Source organism: Saimiri boliviensis, chromosome 6 (genome assembly GCF_048565385.1).
Source record: "Saimiri boliviensis isolate mSaiBol1 chromosome 6, mSaiBol1.pri, whole genome shotgun sequence".
NCBI lineage: Eukaryota > Metazoa > Chordata > Mammalia > Primates > Cebidae > Saimiri > Saimiri boliviensis.
In genome coordinates this window covers 78,144,608-78,161,656 of record NC_133454.1, presented here as the reverse complement: position 1 = coordinate 78,161,656, position 17,049 = coordinate 78,144,608, and the positions used below count along the sequence as shown (strand labels likewise).

At 36.3% G+C, this 17,049-nt stretch overlaps 1 protein-coding gene across 4 annotated transcripts in view; it reads left to right on the top strand.

The window, feature by feature from the left end:
- The window catches only part of STK33 (serine/threonine kinase 33), a 196,393-nt gene that overhangs the window by 150,099 nt on the left and 29,245 nt on the right, over positions 1 to 17,049 (top strand). For all 4 annotated transcript variants that reach the window (XM_010341359.3, XM_074401061.1, XM_074401062.1 and 1 more), the window contains 3 exons: positions 2,830 to 2,905; positions 7,518 to 7,630; positions 8,054 to 8,139. In XM_010341359.3, coding sequence (XP_010339661.1) covers positions 2,830 to 2,905; positions 7,518 to 7,630; positions 8,054 to 8,139 — 275 coding nt within the window. The remainder of the gene's footprint in view (positions 1 to 2,829; positions 2,906 to 7,517; positions 7,631 to 8,053; positions 8,140 to 17,049) is intronic.

Below are 17,049 nucleotides of genomic sequence, written 5' to 3'. Positions count from 1 at the left end.
TCCATGTGTGCTTATTAAATCAAATGTGCTATTTTTGTAGTTCAGATCTTCCATATTGTTGATTTATTTTTGCTTGCCACTTCTGTCGATCTCTAAGAAAATCATTCACCAAGATAGGTCTTTGACATATTCTTTTTGTAGTTTTAGTAGATTTTTTTTTAAATCAACTTTTTAGGAATATAATTTACTTGCAATAAGATACACAAATTTTAAGTTTTGACAAGCTTGTGTAATCATCACCCCAGTCAAGATATAGAACAGTTCTATTACCCCAGAAAGTTCCTCTGTGTCCCTTTCAGTCAGTCCCCCACCCATAACCACTGATGATTTCTATCACCACAGCTCAGTTCTGCCTATCTGTAAGTTGATATAAACTGAATCATGCAGTACATACTCTTTTGTGTCTGTCTTCTTTTGTCTTACATCATGCTTTTGAGACTTATCCATGTTGTTGTATCAGTGGTTTATTCATTTTTGTTGCTGAGGAGTATGTCTAGTTCATTGCTTTTTTGTCTACTTGATGCATAAAGTTTTGAAATTGTTTTATCTTATTTGGGAAAAGGCTACTTTAGATTCTGTTCATATCCCCCTGTTGGCAAAAGACATCTGGTCTGTAGTTACATGGGGAAAATATATTCAAGCACCCTGAGTTTTATGCCTCCTTATTAGTTGTCTACACTGATAACAAGTGAGAGAACAAGAGAGAAGACAGATGGTTTGTGGAGCTTTGCTGACTTCCTAAATGGCTTCTTGGCAGTTACTCTGGCCTCTACATCCCTATGAGGGCTGGGATGACAGTGCAAATCGAAATGCCCCTGATAATTAAGGTGACTCTGAAAGAGCAAGGACCAGGGATTCCTGTCCCCTGCTGTGTGCTGCACCAGTGTGGAAATCCTTCATTGAATCTAGTCACAGGATTTGCCCTTTCATAGACATGTGGCCATAGAGCAACTGGAACTTTAAAGATTCAATATTTAAAGATTTTAAATAGAGTTAACGAATACAAATAACAGCTTGAAGAAAAATATCACTTAATTTTCAATCATTTGGAGACAGATTGCTCAGTGTTAGTGATCTGCACTTTACCTTTTCTCATTCTTTGTTCTGTTTAATCTTTTGAGACCTTTTTGTTGCCTTTTATTTCTTTAACACTGAGCTGAGAAAAAAGGCAGAAATGAAATTTCATTTGCTTTTATTATTATTTACTTTTTTTTTTAGATGGAATTTCATTCATTCTTGTTGTCCAGGCTGGAGTGCAATGGCCTGATCTGGCTCACCACAACCTCTGCCTCCCGGATTCAAGCTATTCTCCTGCCTCAGCCTCCTGAGTAGCTGGGATTACAGGCATGCACCATCATACCAGGCTCATTTTTTGTATTTGTGGTAGAGATGGGGTTTCTCCATGTTGGTCAGGCTGGTCTTGAACTCTCGACCTCAGGTGATCCTCCCGTCTCGCCCTCCCAAAGTGCTGGGATTACAGGCATAAGCCACCGTGCCCAGCCTGCTTTTACTATTATAAAAGGTGTGTGTGTGTGTGTGTGAGTGTAGGTGTGTAGGTGTGTAGGTGTAGGTATGTGTAGGTAGAAGAGATTGAAACTGTTTTCTAAAATAAAAACATACCTTTTCCATATGAGGCACTCTGTAGCTGTGTAACTTTAGGCAAGTCACTTAATGTATCTGAACCTTAGTTTCCTCGTTGGCAAAGGGAGTCAAATGCTCACATACCTACCTCACAGAATTCTTAACATACTTTATATAAACAATAATTTAGGCAAAAACACTTTGTAAAGTTTAAAGTTCTATTAAAATATATACATATGTTTTGTTTTTCTGCTTACAACTTTGTAAAATTTTTTTCTTAAAGCAATGTATCTGATTCCTAGCTGTAGAGGTACAATGTCATTTGTGACATTTTAAAAAGGCAGCCAGCTGAGCATGCTGTCTTATGCCTGTAATCCCAGCTGTTCAGGAGGCTGAGGCAGAAAGATCACTTGAGGCCAGGAGTTTGAGACCAACCTGAGCAACACAGCAAGACCCCATCTCTAAAAAAATTTTTAAAATATAATTTGCCAGGTGTGGCGGTGTGCACCTACAGTCTAGCTACTCAGGAGGCTGAGGCGGGAGGATACCTTGAACCTAGTAGTTTGAGGCTGCAGTGAACCATGGTCATGCCACTGCACACCAGCCTGGACAATAGAGTGAGACCCTGCCTCAAGAAAAAAATATATATGTGTATATATATACATATATATATTTAGTATAGTCTATATCCTGTGACTAGTTGGCTTTTTGATCTGGTTATATAGGAGTTCTCTCTTTGTCTTGGCTTTCTTATTTGAAAATGCAGAAAATAGTTCATATTCTGTTGTAGGAGTGATGCTGCTATTATTTTACCAAAGTGATTTGTAACCATGTGCCTTAGTTTTTCTGTGAATCCAGATTTCCACATATTGGGCTTGCATTATGTTACATCCACTTAAGGCATATATTTAATTCTATTATGTGGAAGGGACTGGGATATTGTTGTCTTCTATAACTATACAACCTTGGTAAAACCATTTCTTAACAATTTAAAGGAATAAAGAGTAGTGCATTTAGTTATACAGTTTACACCATTGTTCCCTTAGAAGCTAAATGATAGGAGTGAGGGTACAGTGACATCAGTTGCTAAGGCCTGTGCATTATTCATTTAACATCTGCTGTTGGTTCTTTTTTCCCTATGGGGGAATAAATTACAGCACATCAGCACATTTTTCATGCTTTGTGTTTAAGCATTTAAAAGACATTTATTGTATTATTAATATTATTTTATTTCTGCTTGTTTGTCAGCCCCTGAAGTTATCAATGCCCACGACTATAGCCAGCAGTGTGACATTTGGAGCATAGGCGTCATAATGTATATGTTGTAAGTAGCCTGCTAAATGTACACGTTAAGATGAGTGGGTAGTTTTTAACAGTGGAATGATGTAGACTTTAAATTAAAACTAATATATATATATATATATATATATGTATTTTAAAGTGATTTAAAAACCAATTGGGAGGTCATTCTAAAAGCTCTCGTATTAGTTGTCAGGTATACATCCCTTAGGTATTTTTTAATACTGCAAATTTATAACTTTCAGCTTTGGTTTTCATTGATCTATAAATGCAACAATATGATCTGAGCAAAATGAAAAAACACCTTCCATATCCCTTGCTACAAACTAAAAGCTTTTTTGTGTTTTCTCATGAGATTCACTTGTAGTTTATCAGGTCTAGGGAGGCACTGCAGCCTGGCACTCATTCTGCCCATAAAGGCAGAGCATAGGTGGGAGTGGCACTAATTAGGCGGAGGGTCACTCAGGATCTAGGGAGTATTCTACAGTTCTCAGTTCCCCTAATGCTGCTGAAGCCTTCAGTCATTCTCGTTCTTCCTTCTCTCTCATTCTTAAGATTCAGTCGAACTCCACATCCTGGTCATTTTTCCTTTGAAATATCCCACCTATTCTTTGAGTTCTCTTCGCCTGTATCTTTTCTCCTTATGATTCCTTTTCTAGACTAATACAGAACAGAAAGACTCTTATGATTCCTTTTCTAGTCTAATACAGAACAGAAAGACTGTTCTCCCTACTTCTGGTCGCCCTCCCCAGTTTGTCCTTCACATTGCTGCCAGGAGTGTCCTTTCAAATCACAAATCCGATCATACTGCTTTCCTGATTAAAAGCCCCTGATATATATATATATATATTTGTGTGTGTATATATATATGTATTTGTGTGTGTGTGTATATATATATGTATATACAAATTATATATATAATTTGTATACAGAAAAGTATCAGAACATCCTGGCATGGCATGGCATGGCACAGCAGGTCTTTCATGACCTGACTCTAGCACGCCTTTCCAGTTTGGGGCTAGATGTGTATTCCTGTGCACCTACACTGTGCTGTGGTGATTCCAGGTCACATTTCAATACTCAGACACACCCTGTGTCGCATGCCTCTGGGGTGTGTCTGGGTATGTGTGTGCTCTTTTTCTTTATAAGCTTCTCTTCTGGGTGGACCCAGCTCAAACATTAATGCCTTCCACTCCTCTACTCCTACTTTACTGCACTATAGCAGAGTTCTCACATTTGTTATATATATGCTTTCTCATATTCCACAAAAGATTTTAAGGTGGCATACAGAACAGTAATGTTGAAAGAAAAAAATAACAAAATAGGAACATTTAACCAGGAAGGTTTGCACCTGTGTAAATCTGATAGAATTCATTATTCCCTTTTATGTATTCTCATAAAGCTTTTTAAAACTGTATTATAATACTATATATTATATCTGTTTTCCTTGTTCTAAATTCAGTGGAGGACAGAGCTCTCAGATTATTCATCTTTGCATTTCTAGTATCTGGTATAATAGACATATATTCAGTGCTCAATATGTTTGTTAGATTGAATTAAAGTGAATCGTCTAAGAGGTGTTCTGAAAAGTTAGTGACTATTGTTCTGCCTCTTGGTGAATATGAACATTTTTATGTTGATACAACATTAGTTTTATGGTCATATTGAAGATTTCACTATGCACTGCCTCTTCCAGATCATTTCTAAATATTGACCTCACAGTAGTTACATTTTCACAGTTCTGTGAAATGGAATACACAGGCAGTAGAAATTGGATGATGTGATTGTAGCTGTAATTCAGCTGGTCAACACACATCATTGCTTAGATTACATAAAGTATAAATGTATTCACAAAGTTTTTGATCATCATTTTGCGCTGATTAAAATCATAGTAAAATTCTGAGCCCTAGTCTTTAATTAAAACATAACTTTTAAATTAGTCTTTTATACTCTCAAGACTTTCTACACAGCATGAGTCAAACATCCTGTATATAATCTGATATTATGCAATTCATGTAGTGTTTGCTGCCCTTTTAGTTTGAACTTGGTGCTAAGGAAAGTGAATGTATTAGAATGCATTATATCTTAAATACCTTCCTCTTTCTTAAAAATATAATTTTAATTTTTCTGCTTCATATTGTGATAGCATGTCATTGTAATGATGTTGCATTTTCTTTACAGTAGACTCTTACTTAGCTAATCAGTGCCTATTCATTAATCTGTCTGAGCCCAATGGTGTTACAATTTCCTTCATCAAGAGCACAAACATATTACCTTCTCCAGGGGGGTTATTTTCTTGTTTATCAGTTACCTCTGATTCATTTCTATTTAATCAGATAGTGATAACATACTTTCTCAAGGTGAAATTAGCATAAGTAAATATTCTTTATGGTTACTGTCCTCTGTTGCTTTGATTTCTATGAATGCAACAAAATAATAGGAAGCTTTAAGAGACATTTTTCATGTCTTGGATTCCCTTTTCTGGATGTACAGGAAATTGCTGTCATAAAATTTTGTATGCTGGTGATTGACCAACCATTAGATACATTTTTATTTAAGTAAAATTGCAAAGAACAGGAAAAAAGTGAAATTTTAAAATTGTAGCCCTTAAGCTATGGTTGCATGCTAGTCAGGCAAAGCAGAGGCAGCTAGGAAATTGGTGGATGTGCGTATCACTGGTTGATAACAGGCTCAATGAACTAGGCCTTTGCTGGCCTGCACTGTTATAATAGATAGTAACTGTCCAGAAGGCCATTTTTCTGGATATTTTGTTTTCCATAGCATTTTTTTTTTAGCCTATGCAACAATCTTGCATGTTCTTCACATGTATTCCATAGCTTTTTAAATTGCATTTTAAAACTAAACAATCGCAAGGTAAATAGGATGAAACAGAGGAAATCAGAATGAGCTAGAGAAATAAAGAATATTAAAATAAGAGTTTGCAGAACCATATTATACTGATAAATACTTAGTAAGAACCTATTGGTAAATGAAAAAGCTCTGTTGTCCATCCTAGTTTGCTAAACCACTAGGATGAAAGCAACTTTTCCCTCTACAGAAGTCATCATCATCATTACTATTATGAAAAAATCAAATTTTGACTTATTCAGCAAATTTTCATCAGTTAGGTTTTTTAAATAATTAAAGAAAGATAAAAAGAAAATTAGCAAAAATGCAACTGTTAAAAGACTTAGAGATTATTATACTTATGTACAGTATAGACTGGCAGTTTGGGAAGTATTATGAAATTATGCCATTTTGTTCTTTCATCAATGAAGTATAAATATATAATACTGAGAGTTGAAGAACAGACAGAGTTGCCCCTGTGACTGATCTAATTTCATCTGTCTGGTTGTCATTGGGCAAATCTGGTTGTTATCTACTGGATTGCCCTCAGATGTTGGAGTTGACAGTAATGAGGATGGCTGACATTTGTTGATATTGTATTATGACGAATTGAACTCAGCTTTTAAGCATGTTCTTGTAGTTTTGACCTAGATCACTTATTGAAGTAATAGCTTTATAGGTTTACCATGTTCTGTTAAGAGCCTAAAGATACATTGTTTCTGTATTACAGAATGTGAAAGTCCATGTTTACTTTACATACACTGCTCATGGTTTTACTGATGTTGGTCATTATATATACTCATCTTTTACCCTTTCAGGCCTAAGGGTCAAATTATCATCTGCTTTTTCTGCGTCCAGACCTTTTTCATTTCATGTACAGTTTTTGAAGACTTGTATCCATTTTAATGGCTTTTTGGCTTTGACTCAGATCCTATATAAATTCCCAGGGTTAGGGCTGGGCGCACTGGCACATACCTGCAATCCCAGCAGTTTAGGAGGCCAAGGCAGGCAGATCACTTTGAGACAGAAGTTCAAGACCAACCTGGCCAACATGGTAAAACCCCATCTCTACTAAAAATACAAAAATTAGCCAGGTGTGGTGGCGCATGCCTATAATCCCTGCTACTTGGGAGGCTGAGGCGAGAGAATGACTTGAACCTGGGAGGCGGAGGTTTCAGCCTGGGAGACAGAGTGAGACTCTTTCTCAAAAAAAAAAAAAAATTCCAGGGTTAGTCTTGGTTTATTATTATTATTATTATTATTATTAACATTTTTATAGTATTTTACCATGGTGGTAAAATTAGTCTTTGGTGGTTATTAGTCTCTGGTAACTAATTAGACTGATAACCCATTTTATTTTTCATTTGAGTCAATTTGCAATATATACCTTAAGGTCTTACCTTCCTGGTGCTCCCTCTAAAGTGTATCTCCTTCATTAGCTACCACTATTATTGTATACTTACACTCACCTTCCTGTATTTTAACCTCATTTAAGCTTAGTGTTTCCTCACTTGGAAGAGCTTTGGGTCATTTGCAAATGCGGAGGTTTTAATGTACACATGCATACTTCCTCTACCAGGTCCTTTCTCTCAATGTTGAAATAAGAGCGTAGCACTGATCTTGGAGAACCCTGTTGCATCCATTTTTACTTCAGGGAGGTACCCATCTCTTCCACCCTTTCCTTAAATATGAAGCAACACTACTTCCAAGTCCTATAGAAACTTAATTTTAATAGCCGTATTTTTATTGTTTAAAAAATTTAAACAAAGTGATGATTGCCTTTGTTGCAGATTATGTGGAGAACCACCCTTTTTGGCAAGCTCAGAAGAGAAGCTTTTCGAGTTAATAAGAAAAGGAGAACTACATTTTGAAAATCCGGTCTGGAATTCCATAAGTGATTGTGGTAAGTGTAGGTGTGTTATTATTTACTAAAGCTAATATAAGAAAGTTGGCCAGTGGTTGAAATGTTTTAAATCTCTGTTTAGTCATTAAATTTACTTGTGGATGGAAATAGCAGTATCTTCACTGTGATTGTTCATCATCAAAACTTTCAAAAACAGAAAATAGTAAAAATTAAAGAGGAAATTTGCTAATCCTCTAGCTAATGTTTACTGTAGACCATTAAACTAGGTAATCCAGGCAATAAAACTTCACTTTAGGCTTTAAACTATATTTATTAGGCATTTGTACTGATGATATTTAGTGTATACTTGGCATCTTTCTTTCCTGTTATACACACCTAATCCTAAAAAATTGTAAAATGTATGCTATTAATTGTAGTTAAAATAAATAAGATTTTTTTTTTAGGATTTTTCCTTATTTTTAGCTAAAAGTGTTTTGAAACAACTTATGAAAGTAGATCCTGCTCACAGAATCACAGCTAAGGAACTACTAGATAACCAGTGGTTAACGGTAAGTCACAATATGACTTTTTTCTTTCTTTCTGACCTGCTACCATTGCTTATTTCTTTTTGCCTTGGAGTTTTCTGTATAGTCTTAAAACAGTTGATTAGTTTGATTTTCTGTCAAATTAAAAAAAAATTGAGTCTTGACAGATTTCTGAAAATGGGCATTTTCAAACTGTTGTCACAGTTGTTTATATGTATTTATAGAGGTTTAAATGGTCTTTGCTCAGTGTCATGAAAGTATCATGTCCAATAGAACAGAACTGAAAAATGTCCAATATTATAGCTGTGGAAAGTTGAAACAGTCTATATAGTTCAGTGATGTAAAACACTGGAACCACTCACCTCTCTTTCACCTCTTGGGGTGTAGAAAATCTTTGGGGACTCAGAAAAGCCAAGATCTCCAAACAGTGGCAGTCTCCTGGTTTGGAATTTTGTTTATTTGCAGTTGCTTTCTGCCATTAGACTAAGTGCTTCAAGCACAGACCTGCTTCTTACTGATTTTTGTATGCCTGCACCTGAACATTACCTGGTCACAACAGGAACATTGGAAAAGGCTACTGCTTATCCCTCAGTATTTATTCTTCTCCTTCTATAATAATGGTCCTGACTTTTAGCTGGAAACATTGCTGTTCAGTTAAAAAGACTATTTCCCAGTCTTCTTTGCTAATTATCATGATGGTCAGTGAGATACAAGTAGAAGTAGGTGCAATTTCTGGAAAGTGTCCTTAAATGGAGAGGGTATGGCATTTCTCATATCCTTCCTCTTTCGTAGTAGATGCAGATGTGAGTTTAAGTAGCCATATTAGATCATAAAGTAGAATCTGGAGATGGCAGAGCAACAAAATGCAAGGAACCACAAGGTAGCTCACAGAGCTACCATGTCAGCCTTTCACTGCCTACCTCCAGAATTTTTTATGTGAACAGGAAACAGATTTCTGTCATTGTTAAGATACCCTATAGTGTGCAGCTGGACCTAATTTCAATTAATATAATATTCAAACAATTGCTGAATGAGTGAATGATTCAGTAAGTGAATAGGTCTGTAGGTATCTCAGAAAGTTTTCTGAGAAATGAGATTAGAAATTATTAGAGATATATGGGGATGTTACTAGGGAGTATTCATCTATTAAAAAATGTAGATCCATTATTTACTAGGCACTGTGTTTGTGTTAGGTACTGGGGATACAGTATATAATTACATTTGAAATATAAATTAGCATATGGTAATATTCTTAAAAGATCACTCTGACCATTGGGGTAGGGAGTGGCTTGGAAATAGGGAATTAAATAGATATTGAAGTTGAACTGTTGGGAGATGATAGTGACTTGGATAGGGTGGTAGCAACAGAGATGAAGAGAAAAACATGAGACATATTTTAGAGGTATAATTGATAGGACTTGATGATGAATTGGATGAGAAATGAGGATAAAAGAGGAAATAAGGATGATATCTAGATTTTATTCTAACAACTGGTTGGATGGTAGTGCTGTTTACTGAGATATGGAAGACTGTAGGAGAAATCGATTTCTTTCTGGGGCAGGGATGGTGAATCAAGAACTTTGTGTCAGATAGGATCAGTTTGCAATGCTTTTGTGGCATCCAAGTGGTGATGTCAAACAGATAATTGAATATATGAGTTTGAGACTGGAAAGGTTTAAGATGGAGGTACAAATTTGAGAATCATTGCGTATACAAACACCACATAAAGCCATTGGGCTGAAGAGATAAATAAGGAAGAAACGACAGAGAGAAGAGGCCCCAGCAACATGTCTTTAGGTATTAAAACATTAAGAACCTCAGAGAAGTTTAGAAACATAAATGTATAGTGATATCACTCTCCTTTTAAATTATCTAATTTTCCTTTGGCAATTTCGAATTTCTTTGAATAACATTTTTTTCTTTAAGGGCTAAAAAATAGTTTTCACCCAAGAATGAATTATATTTGCCCTTTTCAGTCATTGTGTTGCTGTCTCAAAGGATTCTGTGCAATAATTATTTCTGGCCTAAAGTAATTGTGCAAATGAGTTAGCAGCTAGATCACTGCAAAACTATGTTGAGTAGATTTGTAGCACAGCAAAATAAACTGTAAAACAGATGGTGTGCCTTAGAAATTTATCTCTTTTCAGCATCACACAACATTCGGGTTGGGCCATTTAATTATTTGTTTTCTAATTAGCACAACTTTATTTCTGGCTTTGGTCATTTTTCTAGTAGTCTCCATTTTTGAGCCTCTGTCACATTTGTCTCCATGAAGTCTTTGCCAAATGGATAGATAAGTGACAGATATTGTGTACTATATCAGATTGTCCTAAGAATTCAGTGGATGAAATTTAGAATACTGGCATTTTACAAACTTCTGAAAGGCAAAACTCTTCTTGAAGTCTTACTTTCTGTAATTCATATCCTCTGTTTGAAGTAATCTAAAGAAAACATGATAGTTCTCTCAGTGCCCTGTTGCTTTATAACCAGAGCTTATACCTTTTGTAATACCTAACACATAGTAACATTTTTTGTATAAAAAGTCTCTATGGTTTAGCTTATGTACTGTGCATTTTGAAATATGGTAAATATCTGAAAACTATTCTAAAAAAATAAGTTTCTCTGTGTACATTTAAGGAAGTGGAATTTCAAATAAACACATATATGTTGTCATCCTGATGTAAAAAGTCAGTGGTTAGATGTAAGGAAAAATACCCAAGAAATGACTTTCTTGCAAAGGAAGAGTTTGACTCTAATGGCCAGGAGTATGCTGATTCTTCTCTCATTCATTTCTTCCTTGTTTCCTTTTACTGTCAACTGTGGTTCAGGAGTTAATTGATTCTTATTAGGTAATTGCAGTGGCCTCTTGGTAGTCCTTCAAGTCCCCTGGTGACAAATAACACAGAGAATTTACATTTTTAACAAGTTTCCCAGGTATTTCTTTTGCCCACTTATATTTAAAAGCCACTGCTGTAAATTAAGGAAGTCATTTTTTCTTTTACGTCTTGCCAAAATATAGTTTTGAGCTTTAATGGTATTCAAACATTAATTCATTCAACACATTTGTGTGTGTGTGTGTGTGTGTGTGTGTGTGTGTGTGTGTGTGTGCGTGTTCGCGCATGCGCCTACCAGGTACCAGGTACTAGGTATAAAATACAGTTTAAAACGCATAGGACGTGGTTTCTGACATAAGGATCTTACAACTTAGTAAGGAAAGCAACCTATGTATAAGATTCCATGTAAGGAATAAAACGATAAATGACATAAGAAATTGCAGAATGACAAGAGGTATGGAGGCAAGCAAATATGAAGCAGAAAGTTTAATTTGACTGGCAGATAAGAAGCTTGAAGGAAAGAAGTGAGAAATGAGACCAGAAAAGGAAAGAAAATTGTGAGACTAAGAAAGAAAAGAACATTGTGAGTGGACTTGAATCTGGGGTTACAATTTTAATTTTATTCAGTAGGTAGTAAAGAACAGTTGTATGCTCTTTGAAATGAAAGAATTGTTAAAGTGCATCAGTCTTGCCAGGTGGCTTATTTTAAATAGGACATCAATCGCTTAAACGTCTATATTGACTGGAGCAAGTATCTTTTTATTTAATCCATCAGGTACTAGAGGGTTGAAAGATGAATAAAACAGTTCCTCTTCTTGAGTAATTAATTTACCACAAGTAAGTCTGTACTTCGCTTTATAGTAATAACCTTGCAAAAGCACTTGTAATCAAGGTGTAGGGACTAATTTCAGAACAGTCTTTCCTAATGTCTGAACAGGGCCTTTGTTCATTAATCTACATATTGTTATTTGGGTTTTGATCATTAGCTTTTGACCTTTAGCATTAACATTATACTCTGTATAAGAAGATGGAAATTTTCTGATGCCCAGTTGTTGGTGGTTATATTTTCCTTCTGAATATTTTCATCCTAAATATGTTGAATCTTACCTTTATTTTACTACATGTAGTTATTCATAAATTCTAAGTTATTTTATGTATATATTTTTGAGTCTCTGATGAAGCTTTCTATAAAAATTATGTTAAGGAAAAGCTCATGAGCCAGGAAACTTGGAGATTTACTCAATATTCAGTTATTGGTGTTTACTCAATAATTCAACAGATATTTACTGGGTAACTACTATGTGCTGTGTAGGACACAAGGATCAGTCTGGCATGGTCCCTGCCCACAGGTTGCCCACAGCCTAGTAAAGGGTTTAAAACAAAAACATGGGCAGAGAATGATAGATCCACAAGGATGTCAATGTACTGTAACTACTACTATTGAATTTCCAAGAAGAGAGCTGTTATTCTTTTTAGCAAGCTTGCCCAACCCATAGCCCAGCACGAATTCATAAAATTTCTTAAAACATTATGAGATTTATTATTATTTTTCTCTCTTCAGCTGTCGTTAGTGTTAGTGTATTTTATGTGTGGCCCAACACAGTTCTTCTTCCAGTGTGGCCCAGGGAAGCCAAAAGATTGGGCACCCCTGCTTTAGGGGATTATAAAAATTGCTTAAGGTTGGAGGTAATTTGTGATCTGGCTTTAAAAAAATGGGTAAAAATAGAAATTAATGTAGGAGTCAGGGCAAGGAAGGTAAGAGAATTCTAGATATAAATAACTTTTCAAAGGCATAAAGATAGAAAAAAATATGAAGTATATTCGGAGAATAATTTGTAGTTCTTTTTTTCTATAACCATAGAAGGCATATAGGAGAGTAGTGGGAAATTATGCTGAAAAGGAAGGTTAGAGCCCTTTTCCTCTAGACCCTAAGACTTTACATTGGACTCATTTGGCAGTGAGTTACTGCTAAAAGGTACTCAAGTGCTGTGATCACTGCTGTGCTTGTGTGAGTTTTCTCTTGTATCCCTGTCACCCTTAGAGGGTTATGTCAGTGGACTTGGATGAGGTCTGTGGGCTATAGATAGTGACTAGATTCTGAGGGAAGAACTCTTATTCAAATGGGGTATCTTGCTTGAGATAGTCTGAATCTGAGGTAGTTGAATCTAGGAAGATTCCTAGAAATGAATTGGAGTCGAAGGTCTTAAGGGAGCCCATATACACAGGTTGTGGCTAAAGGGTAGAAGCAGGGTCTTAACAAGGAGGTGAACCAAGAGTCAGGAGCTAAATGGAAACAGGATGAGCATTGGAACAGGTTGGGAACAAGTGGCCAAGTGTCTGAGACTCTTCATAGGTCAACTCTATCAGTTAGTGGGTTGGTGGATGCAGTGTTGGCCACGACAGACAGAACTTCAGGAAGAGTTATCTGTCAGTGTGTGGTATGGTTGGCATGGTGGCAAGCAGAAACTGGAGAACTGAAGTAGGACTGGGATGAGATAATGAAGACTGGAATGAGGGCAGTGAGTGGGAACAGAGAAGAAGGGAGAACGAAGACCTTAGAAAGAAAATGTTACGTGACTAAGTAGAAGTTTTAGGTAAGAGAGTAAGAGCAATCAAAACTGCCCCTTAGGTGACTAGGAAAGTGGTATGAGACAAAATAAAGTCTAGAAGTGCTGGTTTTGTAGATTGGAATAAGAATGAAGTGTTTTTGGAACAATCTGTTCAAACTTTTATGCTCGAATTATTCCAAAAATGAATTTTGAAAAATGGAGAGTCTCCTCAGATATTTTTAGGTTGAACTTTAGAAATTTCTACCATAAATGTAATTAATTGCAAGGGATATAATTTCTCATATAAACATATATGATTAAAAATAAAGTTAATATCAGTTTTCTACCCATATGGGACATCCATCTCATTCATTTTTAGATATTTATGAACAAGTTCTTCTTTAACAGAAACTAGGTTATTCATTTTTCTCTTTGAATTTGTGTTTCTATTCTACTTCTATAGAGTTTTTATCCTAATATAATAATATTTTTGCCTGAATGGATTTTATTAATCACCTATAATTTGTCTCATTTTATAAAGAAAGTTCAAATTTATATTTAAATTTTTGTTTTTATTTCCTGGGATTCTAAGGCTCTGTAATTTCTAAAAATTATTTAAGAATGACTTTTTGTTATGATTATTATCAGTGTATATAATTGATCAAGAGAATATGATTATAATGTTTTAGAATTGTTAAACATAACAATATTATATTGGAAATGCTTTAGTGGATGGATAGGGCTGCCTTCCTCCCAATTAATTCATTCATACATGATCAAATATTACTATTGTTAGAATGAGACAATGTTCCACATATTGTATTGTTGTTTTTAGTTTTTATGGGCACTGAGAACCTTATATAAATAAGTGGATAGAAATGGAAGGAGTTTTGACATAGTAGTGTCACGAAGTTCATTACAGTTGTTTGAATTATGTTTCAAAACCACTCAGTGAAGGGCCTGCTGGAGGGGGCTCTGGTTCCTACCAGGATACTGTGCCTTCTCTGAAGATTAAACCGGAACTAACTTTAGAGAGAAACTTCATGATACCAGGATTCAGAGAAGAGTTAGAAATCCCTGGGAAGATAAAGGGATATCTTGAGCTTGTGTGGATAGTGGGTGAGGCTGCAGCCAAGGCAGGGAATTAAAACAAAAATACAAAACAACCCAGTTTCCCCTTTTGCCTCTTGCCATTTGCTTTGGGACACCAATCCTCAACACCTCACAAGGGTCTGAATTAATAAAATCAGAGCATTGCTGAAGCCCTGCCTGAATGAGAAGCCAAGGAAAATCGGTGGGAATTAACTTGTTGTAGGCATTGACTTCTTACCTCTTGGCCTCCAAACTCCAGGACTGTCCTGCTGGGTGATACTTCTGGTGTACTTTAGGAGTGCCTCCTCCTCAGACTATTTCTCCTGGCAGGAGGAGGTGGGTAAGTGTGAAACCCTAAACTGAGGAGTTGCTTAGTGGGGCAGATTTTTGGTGTCTGGGGTTCTTCCCCATACTCTTCCTTGATCTCCTGAGGCCAAGGGGCAGGACTAGCTCTAGATCCATGCCTTGTTCTTCTGAGGTGCCAATGCTTCCCGGGAAAAGGAGCTCAGTGGCCAAGTTTCAAACACCATTAGAAGAGAGTTTAGAATATGCAGTCCTAGCATTTAAAAATTAACAAAGTGAACATACTAGAAGAGCTAAGGGAAGATGTTGATAATGTGAAGGAAGAATAAGAAATAAAAACAGAACCGGCCAGGCGCGGTGGCTCAAGCCTGTAATCCCAGCACTTTGGGAGGCCTAGGTGGGTGGATCACGAGGTCAAGAGATCGAGACCATCCTGGTCAACATGGTGAAACCCCGTCTTTACTAAAAATACAAAAAATCAGCTGGGCATGGTGGCACGTGCCTGTAATCCCAGCTACTCGGGAGGCTGAGGCAGGAGAATTGCCTGAACCCAGGAGGCGGAGATTGTGGTGAGCTGAGATCACGCCATTGCACTCCAGCCTGGGTAACAAGAGTGAAACTCCGTCCAAAAAAAAAAACAAAAACAGAACCAAGTAGGTATAAAAAATGTAATAGTTGAAATATAGAATGCAGTGATATAGGATAAATAGTAGATACAGCTAAAGAATGAATATTAAAACTAGATGATTAGATTGTAAAACATTATACAGAAGGAAGCAGGAGAGGATAAATAAATTGAAAATAGAAAATACATATGGGGTTAAAAGTAAAAATGCCAAAATCCATATAGTAGGAGTCTCAGAGAAAAAAAGGGGGAGGAGTAAATCTTTTAAGAAAAAATGGGGATAAATTAATCAGAATTAAAGAAAGAAGGACCATAGCTTTAACGAGATGATAGATTACCAAATAAAAGAGAAGAAAAAACTGACAAATAGACATAATGAATTTTTTAAAAATCAAAAAGAAAAATTCTGAAGGCTCCCAGAGAAAATGAGCAAATCACATGAAAAAGAACAGGAATCACATTGATACCGTGCTTTTCAGCAGCAACACTGGATGCAGGAATAACTGGAGTAATATGTTAAGTGTATTAAGGGAAAAAGAACTTTAAAATTTTATATCCATCCAAATTGCTATTCATATGAAAGGGAACGACTAAGATATTTTCAAATATACAAGAGTTCAGAGAATTTGCACAAGAATCCTACAATTAAAACACATGGTAGAAGTACTTAATAGGAGGAGAAACAAATCTTAATAGGAGGAGCTGCCACAAGAGGCTTTAAATATCATGGTAGACTTTGCTGGTATCAAAAAATACAAAAACAAAAGACAAGACCAAAAAAGAAGAGAAAATACAATTCATAACAACCCAGAATTAAAATCCGCGATACTATCCACATGACAAGCACTGGGAAGGAGGCAGGAGCACAGGAGCAGCGCATGAAAGTGTGCTAAAGGAGACTGTGGAGGCATCAGAGTTTTAAAGCAGGAAGGAATGAAAAACATATAGAGTGAGACAAACTGAAATAATAATGATATGGAAGGGGGCAGGGACTGAAAATTAATGATATCTAACTTAAAATTCCAGAATTTTTAACAGAATAAACCCAAATAAAGTAGTAGGAAAGATAAAACTAGAGTGAAAATCAGCTAAATAGAACACAAAGGTAGAACAGAAAAGATCAACAAGGTCAGCATTTGGTTCTTTGAAAAAACAACAACAACAAAATAAATAAATCTTTGGAAAAATTAAGAAGTAGAGAAAACAGGCTGGGCATGGTGGCTCACGCCTGTAATCCCAACACTTTGGGAGGCCAAAGTAGGTAGTGGAGGGCATGGTCCCTGGCTAGGGCTCCACCCCTCCGGCCTGTGCTCACAGACCTGGGTGAGGACAGGCATTTCTGTTTTCCTGCCCAGATGTTGCATTTTCCAAGACCACACTCACCTGCCATGCCCCCATCCTGTGCTTATAAAAACCCCAAGACCCTAGCAGGCAGACACGCAAGCAGCTGGACATCGAGAGGCACTCTGCGGTGTAAGAGCACACCAAGAGAGCCAGCAGGCCTGTAAGCCATCCACCGGCTAAACAACAG